This window comes from Vipera berus, assembly GCF_964194415.1.
Source record: "Vipera berus genome assembly, chromosome: 1".
Lineage (NCBI taxonomy): Eukaryota > Metazoa > Chordata > Lepidosauria > Squamata > Viperidae > Vipera > Vipera berus.
Genome location: NC_138202.1, coordinates 56,242,632 through 56,260,045, shown reverse-complemented (window position 1 = coordinate 56,260,045; position 17,414 = coordinate 56,242,632). Strand labels below are relative to the sequence as shown.

At 34.8% G+C, this 17,414-nt stretch overlaps 1 protein-coding gene across 1 annotated transcript; it reads left to right on the top strand.

Moving 5' to 3' along the window:
- Positions 1–324: 324 nt before the first annotated feature.
- Positions 325–15,836, top strand: SRP54 (signal recognition particle 54). The gene is made up of 16 exons (XM_081336296.1): positions 325–528; positions 3,130–3,236; positions 3,685–3,776; positions 5,100–5,184; positions 5,968–6,072; positions 7,246–7,312; positions 7,391–7,448; positions 8,803–8,953; positions 11,346–11,494; positions 11,840–11,940; positions 12,042–12,128; positions 12,271–12,344; positions 12,437–12,545; positions 13,090–13,260; positions 14,630–14,725; positions 15,715–15,836. Exons 2-16 carry the CDS (start codon positions 3,159–3,161, stop codon positions 15,804–15,806), a joined length of 1,515 nt encoding a protein of 504 aa, XP_081192422.1. The 5' UTR covers positions 325–528; positions 3,130–3,158; the 3' UTR covers positions 15,807–15,836.
- The last annotated feature ends 1,578 nt before the right edge of the window (positions 15,837–17,414 follow it).

Sequence of the window (17,414 nt, the reverse complement as noted above, 5' to 3'; positions counted from 1 at the left end):
TGGACCACAATTCCCAGAATTCTCCAACCTGGCTGGGGAATTGTGGGAGTTGAAGTCCACCTATCTTAAAGTTACGGAAACTTTGAGGCACTTGATCAGATAGATATAAACCGTTTTTTGCAAAACGCTGAAACAAAACATAGACTGCCCTGTTTTATATCCAGTTCCAAATATATTTCTATGGATATATACATTTCAACCGTTTTCAACGAAGAAATGTATACTCGGAAGCTGAAGCCAACGCGCACGTCTTTCTTTTCGTATATCATACTCCTGTCTCAAAAGAGGACGTTTCTCACAGATGACCCGGAAGCAGATTTCTGAGTTTGCCTTGGGAAGGATGGTAGCTGTCTGATTTGTGTAGTGGTGACGTGACACTCTTCCTGGTTGTTTGGATGCTGGAGAGGGATCGGAGTCGATTATTGGAGCCGGGTCTGGTTTAGTGGCTTTCTGAGGAACCCCTAAGAGGCCCGGGCTGTTGTGTGGGTTTCAGAGCGGGGCCAGATCAGGCCGCCGCTTCGCTTCTCGGTAAGGTTTGTGTGGAAGCCTGGTAGCTTTTCGGTTACCCGAGTCCGCAGATATGAGACCTCTACGGACTGTTTCAGGTTACCCTGACATGCCCCTTTGCATACGTACAAATTTCGGAGCTTTGGGCGGAGGGGAAGCACATCTGCTATTCTGTGAAGTTAAAAATGTAGATCCTGCTTTTGCAGTGATGCCACAAGTTGCACTGGCTGAACCGGAGGAAGAACCCTCTTCGGGGGTAATTGAAATCCTCTGTGCCCACCAAGTAACCTGGACACTTTTCTTACATCCAGATATATAGTAGTACTTTTTTATTTAAAAACAATTGCGTATTCTCCCCTTTTATACATGTGTCTAAGGGCGACCTGTAATCAAAACCTGGTCTGGGCTATTAGTTGGTATACCTGCTAGATTCACATATCTTCTTTATTGAACCATGATGTATCCAGTTACTTTTCTTGGTCGTGTACATCATAGTAGGATATAGATGGACTGGAATTGCACCATAGGGTATGCTAAAGTGAGATTTAATTTCAATGTTTGTGCAATTATAGGATAATTGATAATTGATTATTATAGTTTAAACTATGGTTTATGTTCAGACACATCTAATATTTGTGTTGCAATATTTTATAAGTAATGTAATATTGTGCAGATTCTACTTTTTTGAGCAAATGCTGTCACATTGTCAAATTGTTTCATCCTAATTTTGAATTCAGGAAGTTTGGTCAACAGATTATTAGAACAACAGTACAGATAATCTGGAGCTCTTTATTATTATTGTTATACCAGTGGCTAGTTTAAATATATCCTGTAAATGAATAAAATGGGAATTTAAACTATTTTTCATCTCCTATCTCCTAAAGCAGTTCACAAAATTGTAATATGTTACAAATGGAACAGGTTCCCTTCCACCATATCGCTTGATATAATTAGCAGTGCAATTGTAAATATGCTTGCTTGCCTTGAAGACTTTCTGGGCTATTAAAGATATTTAAAAGTGTTACAGAATTATAGCTGAAATTTAGTTATTCTGGTTTCATTTTTTTTCTCTATAGTTCCTTCCACTTAATTAAGGAGTCCTAATAATTATTCAGCTAGATGAGCAACCTTATATTTGTTTAATGAATGTTTGCAGGTATTAAAGGGTACCAGTTAACAGGATAGAAAGTCATAAAATATTATGACAAATAAACCATGGAGGCAGTTACAGACTTTCCTTCCCCAAAAATATGACCAGCAAATACTGGATTATATATCTGGAATTAGAAACTCTGATGAAATACTGTATCAAATTGGTTATTTTTTCATAATATATATTAGGGGTATGTGCATCCTTTAAAAAATGCTGTGAAATACAGAGGAATATGTATAAACCATCTCTTTTCAAATTGTTAAAGCAGATATTTCTTTTTCCAGTTCCTACAGAAGCTTTTGGAAGCTTCTTGAGGATTTTGAAGGAATCGTATATACACTGTGGGATAATGGTTGTGATTAGATTTATTAGATTACTAGAAATGCTGCCCCTCAGAGACCACTCTGAAGCTGCAACTGGTAGCATGGGTAGTTCCAGATCTGCCAGATGTGCCAGTGTATCCTGATATTACACTCCTACTTAACATTATACCAATACAAATGGCTGATTCCCAGTAAGCTTCTGAGTGCGATTTAAAGTGCTGATTATCACTTATAAAGCTCTTAATGGCAGAAGGCAAGTTTATTTGCTGGACTGCCTGGGCAGCCATATAAGTTGAATAAATACATAAAGTAGATCAGTTTAATTTTGAAACTAGAAGGAAAGGTCTCTAACCAGTGTATTCTACCTCCCAAATTGCCAACAGTGCAAGTGTAGCATCAATTTCTTGTATTGTAGATGAGAATTGTTATTATATAGTTATTATTGGATTTTCAGAACAAATTTATGGTACACATGACGTGTAAAATTAACAAGAATAGAGCATTTATTTATTAAATTTGACACTCATCTTGCTCAAGGCAACTATATGGTTTGTAAAAGAAGACAGGACCTCATCTGTGTGCACTATATGGTGCTTTTCTTGCAATCTCTTTGTTTTATATCTATATCTATATCTGTATATATATCTACTGTAGCTCTCTCTCTCCCCACACAGATTGGGTAGGACCAATATTAAAGCTAAATATATATTTCTAATACAGATAATAAAATCATTAAACTAAAATGCAGTTGCAATCTTAGTTTATATTAACTTACATTTATCCTATTCCTCGAAAGAGTGGTGCTCTTCTTTTTTGAAAGAAGCTTTTAACAAGAGGATGAATCCAGCTGGTTGAATGAAAGATGGGATAATGGTTATGATGATGATGATGATTACTTTTGTACTTCTTCCAATGTTCCCAAAGATTTTATAGAGTGTCTGGGGACTGAAGTTTCAAGAATTACTGTTCCAGTCCCCTAACACAACATAAAATTTTGGGGGACTGGAACAGTGAGTCTTGAAATTTCAGGAGAAGAAGAGACTTAGTGAACAACTGTCTCTCTACTATTTACTGATTATTATATGAAGGATAAAGTGTAGCTTGTGAAGAATAATTTCAGCAATATTATAATGGCTTTTTTTACAGGTCATATTTGAGCTGAATCTATTGTCAAGATGGTTTTAGCAGATCTTGGGAGAAAAATTACCTCAGCATTGCGCTCCCTGAGCAATGCTACCATTATCAATGAAGAGGTATGTAAATTTTCCATATGAGATACAATAAAGGCAGCTACGTAGAAATAAAAGATTATTATCAGTTTGGGTTTGATAGAAAAAACTCCCATATTAAAGTAATAAGGTTAGGATTTTTTTTTAGGATTGTATACATCATTAATTATGTGAAATTTAATGGATAAAATTCAGTGAATTGGTGCCATTTGCTAAGTAGATTACTATTACTATTAATATTAATTCATAATATTCTTATTTCTTTTGTATTGATTTCTTTTTAAAATTTTATATATTTCTCTATCCACTTTGTCTACCAGATTTAACCATATGAAATTTCATTATTTGTTTGTATTATTTTCCAGCTAGTAAATATTAATCTAAAATGTTCACTGGAAAGAGAAATTATAAACATTAAATTATATATAAATGGTACAGAAACATTTTTTGTATTGTCTTTCTGCCCTTGCAGGTTTTAAATGCTATGCTAAAAGAAGTTTGTACGGCATTATTGGAAGCTGACGTCAACATTAAACTGGTGAAACAACTAAGAGAAAATGTCAAGTAAGTGAACCAAGCCAAGTAAGAATAATGCTGTTTTATCTCTATGTTATATTAAGTTTATTTATATTGTTAGTCTAGAATGGGGGACATGTAAAATTTTGAACTGCTGTGATAAGTTCAATTTTATATAAATTAAAATGATATGTTATTTAATTTTATATAATTTTATATGGATACAATTTTATATAAAATAACTATGTTCAGCTGAACAATTGGTTTTTTAAATTTAAAATACAGGTAGTCCTTGAGTTACAACCACAACTGAGTCCAAAATTTCTGTTGCTAAGCAAGACATTTGTTAAATTAATTTTGCCCGATTTTACAACTTTTGTTGCCACACTTGTTAAGTGAATCACTGTAGTTCTTAAGTAAATGACACAATTGTTAAGTGAATCTGGTTTCCCCATTGACTTTGCTTGTCAGAAAGTCACAAAAAGTGATCAGACGACCCCAGGACACTGCAATCGTCATAAATATGAATCAATTGCTAAGTATCTGAATTTTGATCACGTGATCATGTGGATGCTGCAACGGTCTAAGTGTGAAAAATGGCCATAAGTCGCTTTTTTCAGTGTGTTGTAACTTTGAACAATCATTAAAACAACTATTGTAAGTCGAAAGCTACCTGTATATTTTTCCTAAGACCAAAATATTTTGTATATGTTGCAAAATGGCACTTATGGAATTACAAGAAGGGTAACAGTAGACTCTAAAACTAATATTAAAAATCAGAATTCTTCCTTGAGAAAGAAAACAAGAGATAAGATTGTACATTGGGCCAGTCTTCTGGAGGAAAAATAAATAGGAAGCTGGAATAAAAAGTACAGTGAGATCCACTTAAGCAATAATACTTAAGCTGAAAAAAAATGAAAAGGATGCTGGCTGGAGAATTTTGGAAATTGAAGTCACACATCTTAATGTTGATAAGTTTAGAAAACACTGATCTAACTACCAAAAACTAGGGAAGGTGGGATGAGAGGTTGTCAGGAAACTCCAGGATTGTAGGCTATAGTAGGAAATTGAAATCCCTGCTGGAAGAAGCAGTATCCAACCAATTCTGTATTGTTGCCATAAAAACTACACGGATTCTGTAGTGATCAGAAACTGATCTTTATCTAAGGGAACGTTTTTGTTTTATTTAAAGATATTACCATCATATGAAATAATAAAGTAACTATTCAGGGATTTTTGAGGAAGGACAAAGTTCGCTTAATATAGAATACCTTCCCCAGATCCTCAGTATAGTAGTGGAACATAAATTATATTGGTTCAGTGGGACATTGAAGTCACCTTACATTGATTTTTCCCTTTTTCCAAACATAGATCTGCTATTGACCTTGAAGAAATGGCTTCTGGACTCAACAAAAGAAAAATGATCCAACATGCTGTCTTTAAAGAACTTGTTAAGGTAGAATTAAAGTATTGTTTTCTAACCTATATCTGTAATACAGGCAAACATTCTAGGCATCCTTATTCTCTTAGCTGAATATATAACAAAGCCTCTTATCTATCTCATATTCATGTATCTATATGGATAATGCATGGCCATTTTAAAGTAAAGCTGTTGCAATTATGGGCTATGCATAATAATTAATAAGGCTTACTATTGATTGAAAATGTCTTCCTCATAGCATTGCAGCAGTTCAGGCAGTCCTCGTCATACAATCATTCATTTGGCGACTGTTTCCAGTGACAGCATTATAAACCACAATATGTTGGAATTATATGTATACCAGACTGCTATGATTTCTCAACAATCCATAGTTAAAATAAACTCACTTAGCATAAGGTGTATTGTAAATTGAACTGTTACTTCCTCAGATTGGCTTCTTCTGGTCAACTGGTCATCTAATTTTGTATCTCTTTTACCGAAATTCCTAAAGAGAAGAATCAAGGCAGTCTATTTTACAATTTAAAGGCATTGCCATTGCCACTAGCATCAATGCAATATTGAGGAGAGTGAAGGACTTGACATGTCTTATGGGGCAGAGATGTTCATTGTTTCATTGAACAATGATTGTATATTATTGAAGCAGAAAGAGAATAACATTACTTTGATTTTTGACTTTTGGAACCAAGCAGAAAAAGTGATATTGGAGAATACACAGTATAAAATATGCAAAACAATATTTTGTAAATATTTTGTAAATATTTTGTGATTTTGGCAATTATGCTGCATTTTATTTTACAGCTTGTAGATCCTGGAGTGAAAGCTTGGACACCCACAAAAGGAAAACAAAATATCATCATGTTTGTAGGCTTGCAAGGAAGTGGCAAAACAACTTCATGCTCAAAGGTACCATGTATTCCACATGATATGTAATGATAGCTGGTTTTTTTTAGAAAAACTTGGATTATTAAGTGTTTGAACAGATTTCCATTTATATGGTTGAACTTCCATTATTTCCATTTTTTCATATGTACTTGGATCTGCTTCAGAATCTTCCAACCTTGAATGGAAAAAGTTAAAAAACTGTTTTGCTGCTAGATTGAATCCATAAATAGAACTGAGCTGCATTTTCAAATATTAAAAGGATGAGGAGTATGAAGAAACATTTTGTAGGCAAAATCAATATCTAAATGCGTAACATACCCAAACAGTTATGGGCCATTTTCAGAAAATTTATCTTTCTTCCAGCCTTCTAATCTGACTGTTTTGGAGCGATACTTCCAGAAGCTAAGCTCCCAAAACAAAATAGTTTTATGGTTATATTATATTTCAAATTGAAATAAGGTTGTTAGGAGGCTGGACCACATCCTGAACATCTGAACTGCTTTTGTTTCAATAGACTGACTTTCAAAAATGTGCCACACCATCTTTGGAATAATTGAATTGGCATATTCAGGGAGAAATGAAGCATTCCAAAAATGGAATACTTGGAGTGATACGTTATATCAGTAATTCTAAATCACTTGAGCAAATTGTTTTTGACCAGCACATAAACATTTTACAGTAAAACATAAAAACGTACATCATGAAACTAAGGTCCATATTACATTTTTTGTTATCTCCTTACAAACTATTGTTTTTAAATTTGAAAATATTGTGAATTATATTAATTATATTAATGTTGTATGATGTATAGCCAATGATGCAGACCAACTTGTACGTGGTTCATTGGCCATGTGTACTAAATATGTCAGATTTTACTGAAAAAAATGCTTTTGTAATTCAGGTATCTAGAATTTATTAGATTTTAAAATAAAATACAAAAACTTTGCTTGTTTTACTAGTTGGTAAAGTTGACCAGATAAAAAGGACCGTAGTAGAGCATGAGAACAACAAATAATGTAGTTGGTAGTACCGGTAGACAGACTAAATCTATAACTCCGTAATTGGCTGTACCTTAAAGCTAATAGAAGATAGATATTTCAGTCTTTGCATGTGCAACTTCAAATGAATGAAAAGAAAAAAGTGTTTTTAATAGTAGCTTATAAGATTATATCTTGATTTTGTTTAAATTAACAGTTGGCATATTATTACCAGAAGAAAGGCTGGAAGACGTGTTTGATATGTGCAGACACTTACAGAGCAGGTGCGGTGGTTGATTATTTTTCTTTGTTTTTGATAAATGTGTATGTCCTGCATGGCTAACAATATTTGTATTCTGTAGGTGCTTTTGATCAGTTAAAACAGAATGCAACCAAAGCAAGAATTCCATTTTATGGGAGGTATGTATAATGCCTATTAAATATAAACATTGATTATTCAGTTTTGAGATAGTGTCTGTAGATGTTCACTACATAGCTATAGTTGGATAAAGCTATAAAGCTAGAACTTGATTGTGATATTCTCTTGGTTAATATTTATCAGAGATCTTCAAAACGTTTAATAGCAAAGTGTCTTAAACTCAAGTAAATTAATTTGTGTATCATCACAGTTCAAAATACCTCTGTTTACCAAGTTCAGCAGTTTCTCTGGAGTAAGGAATGGACATACTATCCCATATTTATGTGATGCGTTCTTATGTTTGTGTATATGCTTGTGTCTATATCAACATCTATCAGAAATTTTGGAGTTGAACTAAATTATTTAGTTAAAGAAGCAAATTAACAGCGAACATTCAAAATTTAGAAAATATTCAGTGTTATCTGCTTGTCTATGAAAAAAATACAGAAAACTCACCTGACACATTACAGAAATGTCTCAAAAGAGCAAAACTCAGCTTTATTTCCAAGTCCTTTCTTACTACCACAATGCAGGGGAACACAAAATGTTTTATTTCCAACTGTTTCAAGCATGTGATTTCACAGAACGAAATTGTTCTAATCTTGCACAGGTTTGGGCAGGGGTTTGCTCTGCCAGCTTGTTTCAATTTAGTTTCTAAACGTTTCGTTACCAGACTAGGTAACATCAGCAAGAGGATTTTCTTGTTCCAGTTCCCTTTGCTTATAAATGTCTTATGCAGGTTGGTTTGAGCATTCCGGAAATGGTTTGAATTATTTTTTAACTTGAAATTACCCCATTTCACACTCAGAACTGCAGTCTCATGCTTGAAACAGAACATTCTAATGGGATGGTTTGTGCTCAAATGATCTGAAATTAGGCATTTTACATATTCTGTTGTATGTCTCAGCCCTACAGTGTTCTCTCCTTCCGTTGTATTTTAATCTTGGTCATGGTAGCTAGATTCATACAATACGCTACAATATGCAAAACAACATGAATGTGCATTACATGTGGATTTATATGATAAAAAAACTAAAATAAAAAGTAATTTTCTTCTGGATCAAATTTATTGGAATTCTTCATTTAAATAAATTAGTCTTGACTGTCAGTTTATTAACATAAATAGAGGTAAGAGCAGAGGTAACTAGTGAGGCATTCAGAATACGTTCCTTGGTAACTCTTGACTGGTACAATGAGCCTAAGCTGTCTGATCCCCACCTCCACCACAGGATGGATCTCCCCCTCCCTTCCTTCCTTGCCTGTAGTGATGCTTCCCCCATTACATGGCTCATCATCTGCTTCTGAGTAATTTTATAACTTCATATTATTTTAAGTATGGGTTTTTCTTTGAACTAGTTACACAGAGATGGATCCTGTAATTATTGCTTCAGAAGGTGTTGAAAAATTTAAGAATGAAAACTTTGAAATAATAATAGTTGATACAAGCGGTCGTCACAAGCAGGAAGACTCTTTGTTTGAAGAAATGCTACAAGTTGCTAATGCCATAGTAAGTTTTGTTTGGATAATGATGAAACCGTTCTAGAATTTACAAACCGTATAATGCTTCTTGAATGGTAAGCAAATATAGTATGATCATTTGCCTGCATGCCTCACAAATCTGCTCTAGAAAAAGAATGGATTTTCTTTCAGCAGATTTGGGTTGGTATGGAATGGAGCAAAGAAATCTTGATGCATGAATGAAAGTCCATTTGGATATGGCCAATAAGCTATTTTGAATTGGAAATGTGCTTTCAGTTATTGTTTTATCAGGAGATTATAGAATTATTTTCTGTTCTAAAGTTATATACCAAGATCTTCGGTATATAGCAGATGTAAAATCTGCATATAATGCAGTTTTTATAAGCATATCTAATTGATTAATTACTAAATATATATGCTACCCGACTCATCATCTGCACTCAGTGGGACTACAAAATGGGTGCATAGGATTAATAGCATTCATTTCTATTTGAATTTGGAACAACAGTTAAGTTGTAAAGAAACTTAACTCCTTCAAAATGGCCACTCTTCAGGGGCTAACACAGAACTCATTATACTAGAATTATGCTCGAATAAATGTATGAAGAATGCTACTGTATATAGTACTTGACTTATCACTGCAATTTTTATTTATTTTATTTTAATTCCATTTATATCCCGCCCTTCTCCGAAGACTCAGGGTGGCTTACAAGCTTAGCAGTAGCCTTCATTCTATGTATATGCCTGCTTATTAGGGCTTTCACACACACCCCAAGCGGCATTATTACAAAGTCAGCTTAATTGCCCCCAACAATCTGGGTCCTCATTTTACCTACCTCGGAAGGATGGAAGCCTGAGTCAACCTTGAGCCTGGTGGGATGCGAACCTGCACTAATTGCAGGCAGCTGGTGTTGAGCCTGGAATTGCAGGTGCAAACTGGTCTTTAAGTGGGTCATCATGTAACCATCCCGATTTTATGACATGTTGCAGTGGTTGTGCTGTCACGTCAGAACTATGTAATGCATATCATGCTGCCACCATGTGGTTGTTTGGGGGAATTGCAACATTATGCTAATGTGGTCAGCTAATCTCTCCCATTTTGTGACGTACTTCCTCCTCCTTCTTAACTCTGTACTTTCACCCCTCCCATTCTGGGACGTACTTCCTGCTCCTTATCTCTCCGTGCTTCACTCTCCCACCATAACATGCGGACAGGCAGGATCATTACTGTCTTTTGACCTTGGAAATACCATCCATTCATCATCTACCACATCTTGTTTTGCTGTAATCTTCTCTGCATGCAAATAAAGGTACTTCTGGATGATAAAAGGTACTTTCATGAGTTCTGCTATCTGGCAAGGGCTGTTAACAGTGATAGTATCCGCTTATACAGGCCAAGCACAGGGGTCTTAGCAAGGGGATAAATCATTAAACAACAGTCAGAGTCAGAATAGTCAAAAGACAGTAATGATCCTGCCTGTCCGCATGTTGTGGGAGAGTGAAGCACGGAGAAAGAAGGAGCAGGAAATACGTCCCAGAATGGGAGGGGTGAAAGTACGGAGTTAAGAAGGAGGAGGAAGTACGTCACAAAATGGGAGGGATTGGCTGACCACATTAGCATAATGTTGTATTTCCCCCAAACAACCACATGGTGGCAGCACGATATGCATTACATAGTTCTGACGTGACAGCACAGTGGTCATTAAGTGAATGCCACAGTTAAGCGAACCTGTTGTTCACTGTGGGCATTTTTGCTGGAAACCAGAAGTAAACACCAATTTCTGGCAAAAAAAATTGTAAATGTGGTCATCTGACTGCGGGATCCTGCTAATAGTCACAAATGTGTGTGCTGGTTGCTAAGTGTCCAAAATGCAGTCACATAACTGTGAGTGGGCAGTAGACATCAGAACTTTGAAGCTGGGTCATAAGTACCTTTTTGGGGTCCACTGTAATTTCACTAAGAGACTCGTCTATAAGCAAAGACTCCCTGTAGAGTAAAATGTGCTACAAACGCACAGATAAAAAGTAGGATTTCAATTTTTTTAGAAATTAAAAATTGAACCAAAACTTGAATTAGACAAATGTTTTATTTAGGTCAAATCACCTACAGCCACTGGCAGCAGCTCTCCAGGATGAAGGCAAGGAGTTCCCCTGCCCCCATCTGAAGTCACAAAGGATTGAATATTGGATTTATTTACTTACATGGAAAGTGCTTCCCAACTGAGATTTGATGGAGATTTGATCATTAAACATTGGAATAATTGAAATTTAGAATAAATGTGCATTTTCATCTCCATTAATGAAATGAGTATACCACTGTTAGATGTTAAACGTGACCTACAGTTTACTATCACTTTGAAGTGGAGCAAGGATAGGAGCTCCTAATTTATGTTTCCCTTTTTTTGGATCATTGCTTCCAGCAACCAGATAATATAGTTTATGTGATGGATGCCTCTATCGGTCAAGCCTGTGAAGCTCAAGCAAAGGCGTTCAAAGATAAAGTTGATGTTGCTTCTGTAATTGTGACAAAACTTGATGGCCATGCCAAGGGAGGTGGAGCATTGAGTGCGTAAGTACTTTTTACTTAATAGTGGGCCAAGCAACACTGATGCCTACAGATCGTTGAAGAAAAGAAAGGGTTCTGAAAAGACAGAGCTGATCCTGCATCTGATAGATTTTCCAGCTCTTTTAGCTTTGCTTTTTGGAGAAATTGAAATATGAAGAACTATTGTCTCTTCATTGTTTACTGTATTTTGTTGGTAGTGGGAGGAAAAATTGAGTTTTTAAACTATCAGGGTTGAGTGAATTCTTCAAATTTCAAAACCTTAATGCACAAGAGGTACATTCTATTCCTTTCTTAAATCTTTCGTTTCGAGGCCAAGATACAAAAATATAAACCTGTGTTTCACTACAGAGTTGCTGCAACTAAAAGTCCAATCATTTTTATTGGAACTGGAGAACATATAGATGACTTTGAACCTTTTAAAACACAACCTTTTATCAGTAAACTTCTTGGTATGTATTGTTCACTGCAAAAAGTTAATTGCTAAAAAATTTTTTTCTCAGTTGCAATGGATTATATTTCAGTTGTTAAAGAAGTATATTTTTTATTACAGGCATGGGAGATATTGAAGGATTGATAGATAAAGTAAATGAATTGAAATTAGATGACAATGAGGCTCTCATAGAGAAATTAAAACATGGTAAGCTATGCCCCAAACTTTACTAATAAAGCAGTGTTTAGCAGTTTAATTCACTTGTCCATTTTGTTTTGAAAGGTGGATAAACTATCTGATTTACAATGTGTAAATTTAATAACTACAAATTAATGTTTTAACCATTCAGGTCAATTCACATTGAGGGATATGTATGAACAGTTCCAAAACATCATGAAAATGGGGCCCTTCAGTCAAATACTGGTAACTATAATAAGATTAGTTATCTAAAAACCACTTAATGCATTAATATTCACTTTGAAGTAGCTTTGAACACTTTTTTGAAATTATTATAGGGTATGATCCCTGGTTTTGGAACAGATTTCATGAGTAAAGGCAATGAACAGGAATCAATGGCACGGCTAAAAAAACTGATGACGATAATGGACAGTATGAATGATCAAGGTAACATTTCTAGCATAACTGAATTACGAAGGTTGAAATTTGTTTATGCTGTTGTCAGAATAATGAAAAAATCCAAAACATACATATTTGTATGTTTTTTTATTCTGTAATTCATTATGATTTAAACATTGAACAGGATTCAGATTTTCCCTTCTATGGCTAGAAGGCTTCCTTTGTTTATTGGGGAGAACCAACATGAGTATATACTTGCTTCTGGAGAAAATGAATAGGGTTTCAATTTTCTCTGATACCCCATCTTTCATTATTAGGAGTTTTACTAACTCAAATTAAATCCCAATCTATACTTTTACTTTCTTCAGCAGATTTAATTACAACCTTGCTAATTATATTAAATCTGTAGTATTTACTTTAATTTTTAAACACGGTTTATGGCTTATATACAGTATAGAACAGTACCAATCAGGTACAGAATTTTGAGAGAAATTATCTTTTTTAAAAAAGATCTGTAAATTGATATGTTGACTTTTTAGCACTATTATACATGAATAATTCCTCCTTTATCGATTGCTTCTCTAAATTATAGAATTAGATAGTACAGATGGAGCCAAAGTTTTCAGTAAGCAACCAGGAAGAATCCAAAGAGTAGCAAGAGGTTCTGGTGTTTCAACTAGAGATGTTCAGGAACTCCTAACACAGTACACAAAATTTGCACAAATGGTGAAAAAGATGGGAGGCATTAAAGGACTTTTTAAAGGTAAGAATCAATGCATATTTTGAATATCTACATGCATACACAGGTAGTCCTCAACTTACAACCATTTGTTTAGTGACCGTTCCAAGTTACAACAGCACTGAAAAAATGACTTATGACCGTTTTTCACACTTACGACCTTTGAGCATCCCTGTGGTCACATGATCAAAATTCGGATGCTTGACAATTGGTTCATATATATGATGGTTGCAGTGTCCCAGTGTTGTGTGATCACCTTTTGCAATCTTCTGACAAGCAATGTCAATAGGGAAGCCAGATTCACTTAACAACCGAGTTACTAAAATTACCAGCTGCAGTGATTCATTTAACAACTGTGGCAAGAAAGGTCAAAATGGGACAAAACTCATTTAACAGCTGTCTCGCTTAGCCACAGAAATTTTGGGCTCAGTTGTCTCACTTAGCAACAGAAATTTGGGACTCAGTTATGGTTGTAAGTCAACAACTACTTGTATTGGGCATTCTGGATTGACTCAGTTGCTTAATACTAGACTCACAGAACTGAATCTAAGAGATCCATCTGCTGATAGGGTAAGCAGCATTTAGTGATGGAACAGATGTCTTCTCTGTTCCTGTCATCCCAGGACTGATCACATAGCTGCCTAAAAAGATTGAAAAATTCTCCACAGGACAGAATTGAGAGGCATGTAATGCTGGTCCATGGCCGTAATAAAAATGGATTGATTTAGAGGCACATGGAAAGGAAAAAGATATGAAGTCTTAGTACATAAGTCATTTATGGATATAGCCCATAAATTCTAGAAATTGATTTATAATGTCTAACTGTATTAAAATTTGGCACGTAGAAGTTAACTTTTGAAAAGCTATCTTTAGTAGAAACATACAGTAATTAGTTCTAGAAATTACAAGACAGCTAATCAGCACAAATTTTTTGTAGAAAGAAAAATATTTTTATACATTTATGAAATTTCTGCAGAAAACCATCATTGATATTAAACACATGAAAAACTGCAATATTTGTTTATATCACTTGTATGAACTGCCTGTCTCTAGCAATCACTCAGACTGTGAAGCCAATTTTAATCCTGCAGAATATTAACAATGCTTCACTGCCAGATACCAATCAGAAGAGGATAAGAGAATTTTCATTACTATTTTGAAATACTAATGAAGATGAATATACGTGTCCCAGGATAATGTTGCAGGATCCAATCTGGGTTGGTCACTGTGATCACTGGGTCTTCCAAGCTTTTGGATTTGTGCCGGAGCCCATCCTCAAGGAACTTTTCTCTAGCAGAATGTGTGCTTTGGGCTATTCTGTGTATGGTATTTTGAAATATTTCATTACTGTTTTTTTCTTTCCTCTCTCCTCTCTACTTTTCTTTGTTTTAAGGAGGTGATATGTCAAAGAATGTAAATCCATCCCAGATGGCAAAACTGAATCAACAGATGGCAAAGATGATGGATCCTAGAGTTCTTCATCATATGGGTAATTATGCTTTTTCTTTTCTTGCTGCAGGAGCGGGCTGGAAAGGTAGTGCTTCCTAACAGTTTGATAAAGTATTTGAAGGCTGCTTTTTGTATGTCTTAAGAGATGAACTCAGCAATTTTGCTATGACAAAATTATATTTATGGTGCAGTACATATTAGTATGTTGGAGTGAAAAGTTTTTTTCACAACATTTTTCAATAAACTAAATTAAACTGAAATTATCTTGATATTATGTACAATCTTACTTTACTAGAGACCTCATAACAACTAGATTATTTGAGAGTTAGATGCAAAAACAACCCCTCACAGTTATGGTTTCATTTATTTTTCTCTACTGAATATGTACCACATCTACTGAATATGTACTTCGCTCCTTCCGGCGCAATCTCAAAACCTTCTTTTTTGAACAAGCTGGCCTGGTCTGACGGGATGGGGTTGGGTTTTTATAATTAGTTTTAATTTTTAATATGTATTAATTATTACGGGGATAATGGTTTAATCACTTTTAATTTTTGTATTCTGTTTTTTATTATGTATTGCCCTGTTCACCGCCCTGAGTCCTTCGGGAGAAGGGCGGTATACAAATTAAATTATTAAATTAAATTAATTAAATCTATTTTTAAATAGTTTCTTTTTTTTCTTTTTTGATTTCATTTTATGTATCATGTCTGGGATTCAAAAAATGTGTAACTAACCAAGAGTTTACCAATATTGGTAGAAACATTTATGCATTTTAGTTTGCATGGGCACTTCATTGTTCCACTAAATGTTCTTTGCAACTATTTTTGAATCAAGGAGATACTGAATGTGATACGAACAGTTGCTATTTAAGAAGCCGTAGAAAAATAATTCGGGGTGCATGGACCTAGTTTTGTAGTTCTATACAAAAGCTACAGTTTCTATATAAATGTTAAAATTAAAAAAAATGTAAAAGGCTTCCTCAAAATTGTAATGGTGCCTACATTTAAGTTTAATATTTCATTACAGGTGGCATGGCAGGATTGCAGTCAATGATGCGCCAATTTCAACAGGGTGCTGCCGGAAATATAAAAGGCATGATGGGATTCAATAACATGTAAAAGCAGCCTTAATAAACTGACTTGATTGACCATTATTTGCTGGAGTATTTCTAAAAGAATGAGAGCTCCTTTTCTGCTGTGGAGAACTTTAATGCAGCATTATATTTCTAAAACATCAATGTTGGAGACTTTCCAGTTTTTAGGTCTAGACAGTGGTTCTAGTTTGGCTTCAGTTTATTAATGTTTCAGTTTTAATATTATCTTGGACCTGTTTAAAAATAAATCATGTATAAATTTAATATTTAGAGGAACTTTTTAATTGTTTCAAATGGCAAGAGTTATATTTGTAAACAATTCAGATCTTTGATCAATGCCAGTTTGTCACAAATATATTGTAAAATAAACTTACACGGTTGTAAATTTAAGAGCTGATTTTTATGCTTACAACAGACTTTAGAAATAAGTCTGTTGCAAGGAAGTGTTTACTGTTGACAGCGTGCTTCAAAAATGAGTTTCAGCCTTCTCAGTTGGAACCTCCCTTGAGGTAAGTTTGGGCAGCAATAATAAAACCAATATATCTTATTTCCTGATAGTTTGCTATCAGATAGTTCAGAAGAGCCAATGTCCCCAGCAAATGTTCTTTGTGTAAATTTCTTGCAGAAGGTATTCAGATAAATTATATTTTCTTCAGTTCCAGGCTAAATGATGATAGCTGTGTTTATATCAAATCCTGTTCTTTACATCCATCCAGAATAAAAATACATCATTCATATAGAAAGCAAAAATATTTGAACACAACTTTGACTAAATCCTTTGATGTAAATTAAAATGCTATCCCATTATCTGAAACATTTGCTTGGCTTTCCTCAAAATGAATACCAGCTGGATTAACAAAATGCTAATTCAGTGTTGATTAGTAGTGATTTAGCAAATGCAAAAAAGCCCAACTATGTAATTTGGTATGTATACATTTTATTGCATATGGCTAATAGTAATAGGCTTCTATGAAATCTTTTGTTCTGTTAAATATGGGGTGTGTGATATTGTACCCACAAGTTTTCAACTTGATTTTATATTATAAAATATAGAGCATTATTTTTTTTATTTTGCTTCTAGAAATCCAAGACATGCAAATTCACAATCTATTCTGATATTCTTTGCAAGTTGGTAAAGATCAGTGGAAAGAAGTGAGATTGGGAGATGTCATACAGCGAAAGAATTAGTAGTTTAATGCAGTAAATTTAAACACGTTTTCAAATCCAAGTCTTATAAGACATGAGAGGTCCTTGGTGCTCTCTCAGCTTGGTTGTTTTGTTGCAGACATTTCATTACACAAACTAGGTAATCAATGCTTGTCTAGATATCTGGTGGCTTCATGAAAAGCAGCCAAGTTGAAAGATAGGTAAAGGTTCCCCCACACATGCGTGCTAGTCATTTCCAACTCTAGGGGCCGGTGCTCATCTCTGTTTCAAAGCCAAAGAGCCAGCGCTTGTCCGAGGACGTCTCTGTGGTCATGTGGCCGGCATGACTAGAGGCCAAAGGCGCACAGAACGCTGTTACCTTCCCACTGTAGTGGTCCTTATTTTTCTACTTGCATTTTTACATGCTTTCGAACTGCTAGGCTGGCAGAAGCTGGGACGAGTAACAGGCACTCACTCTGTTACACGA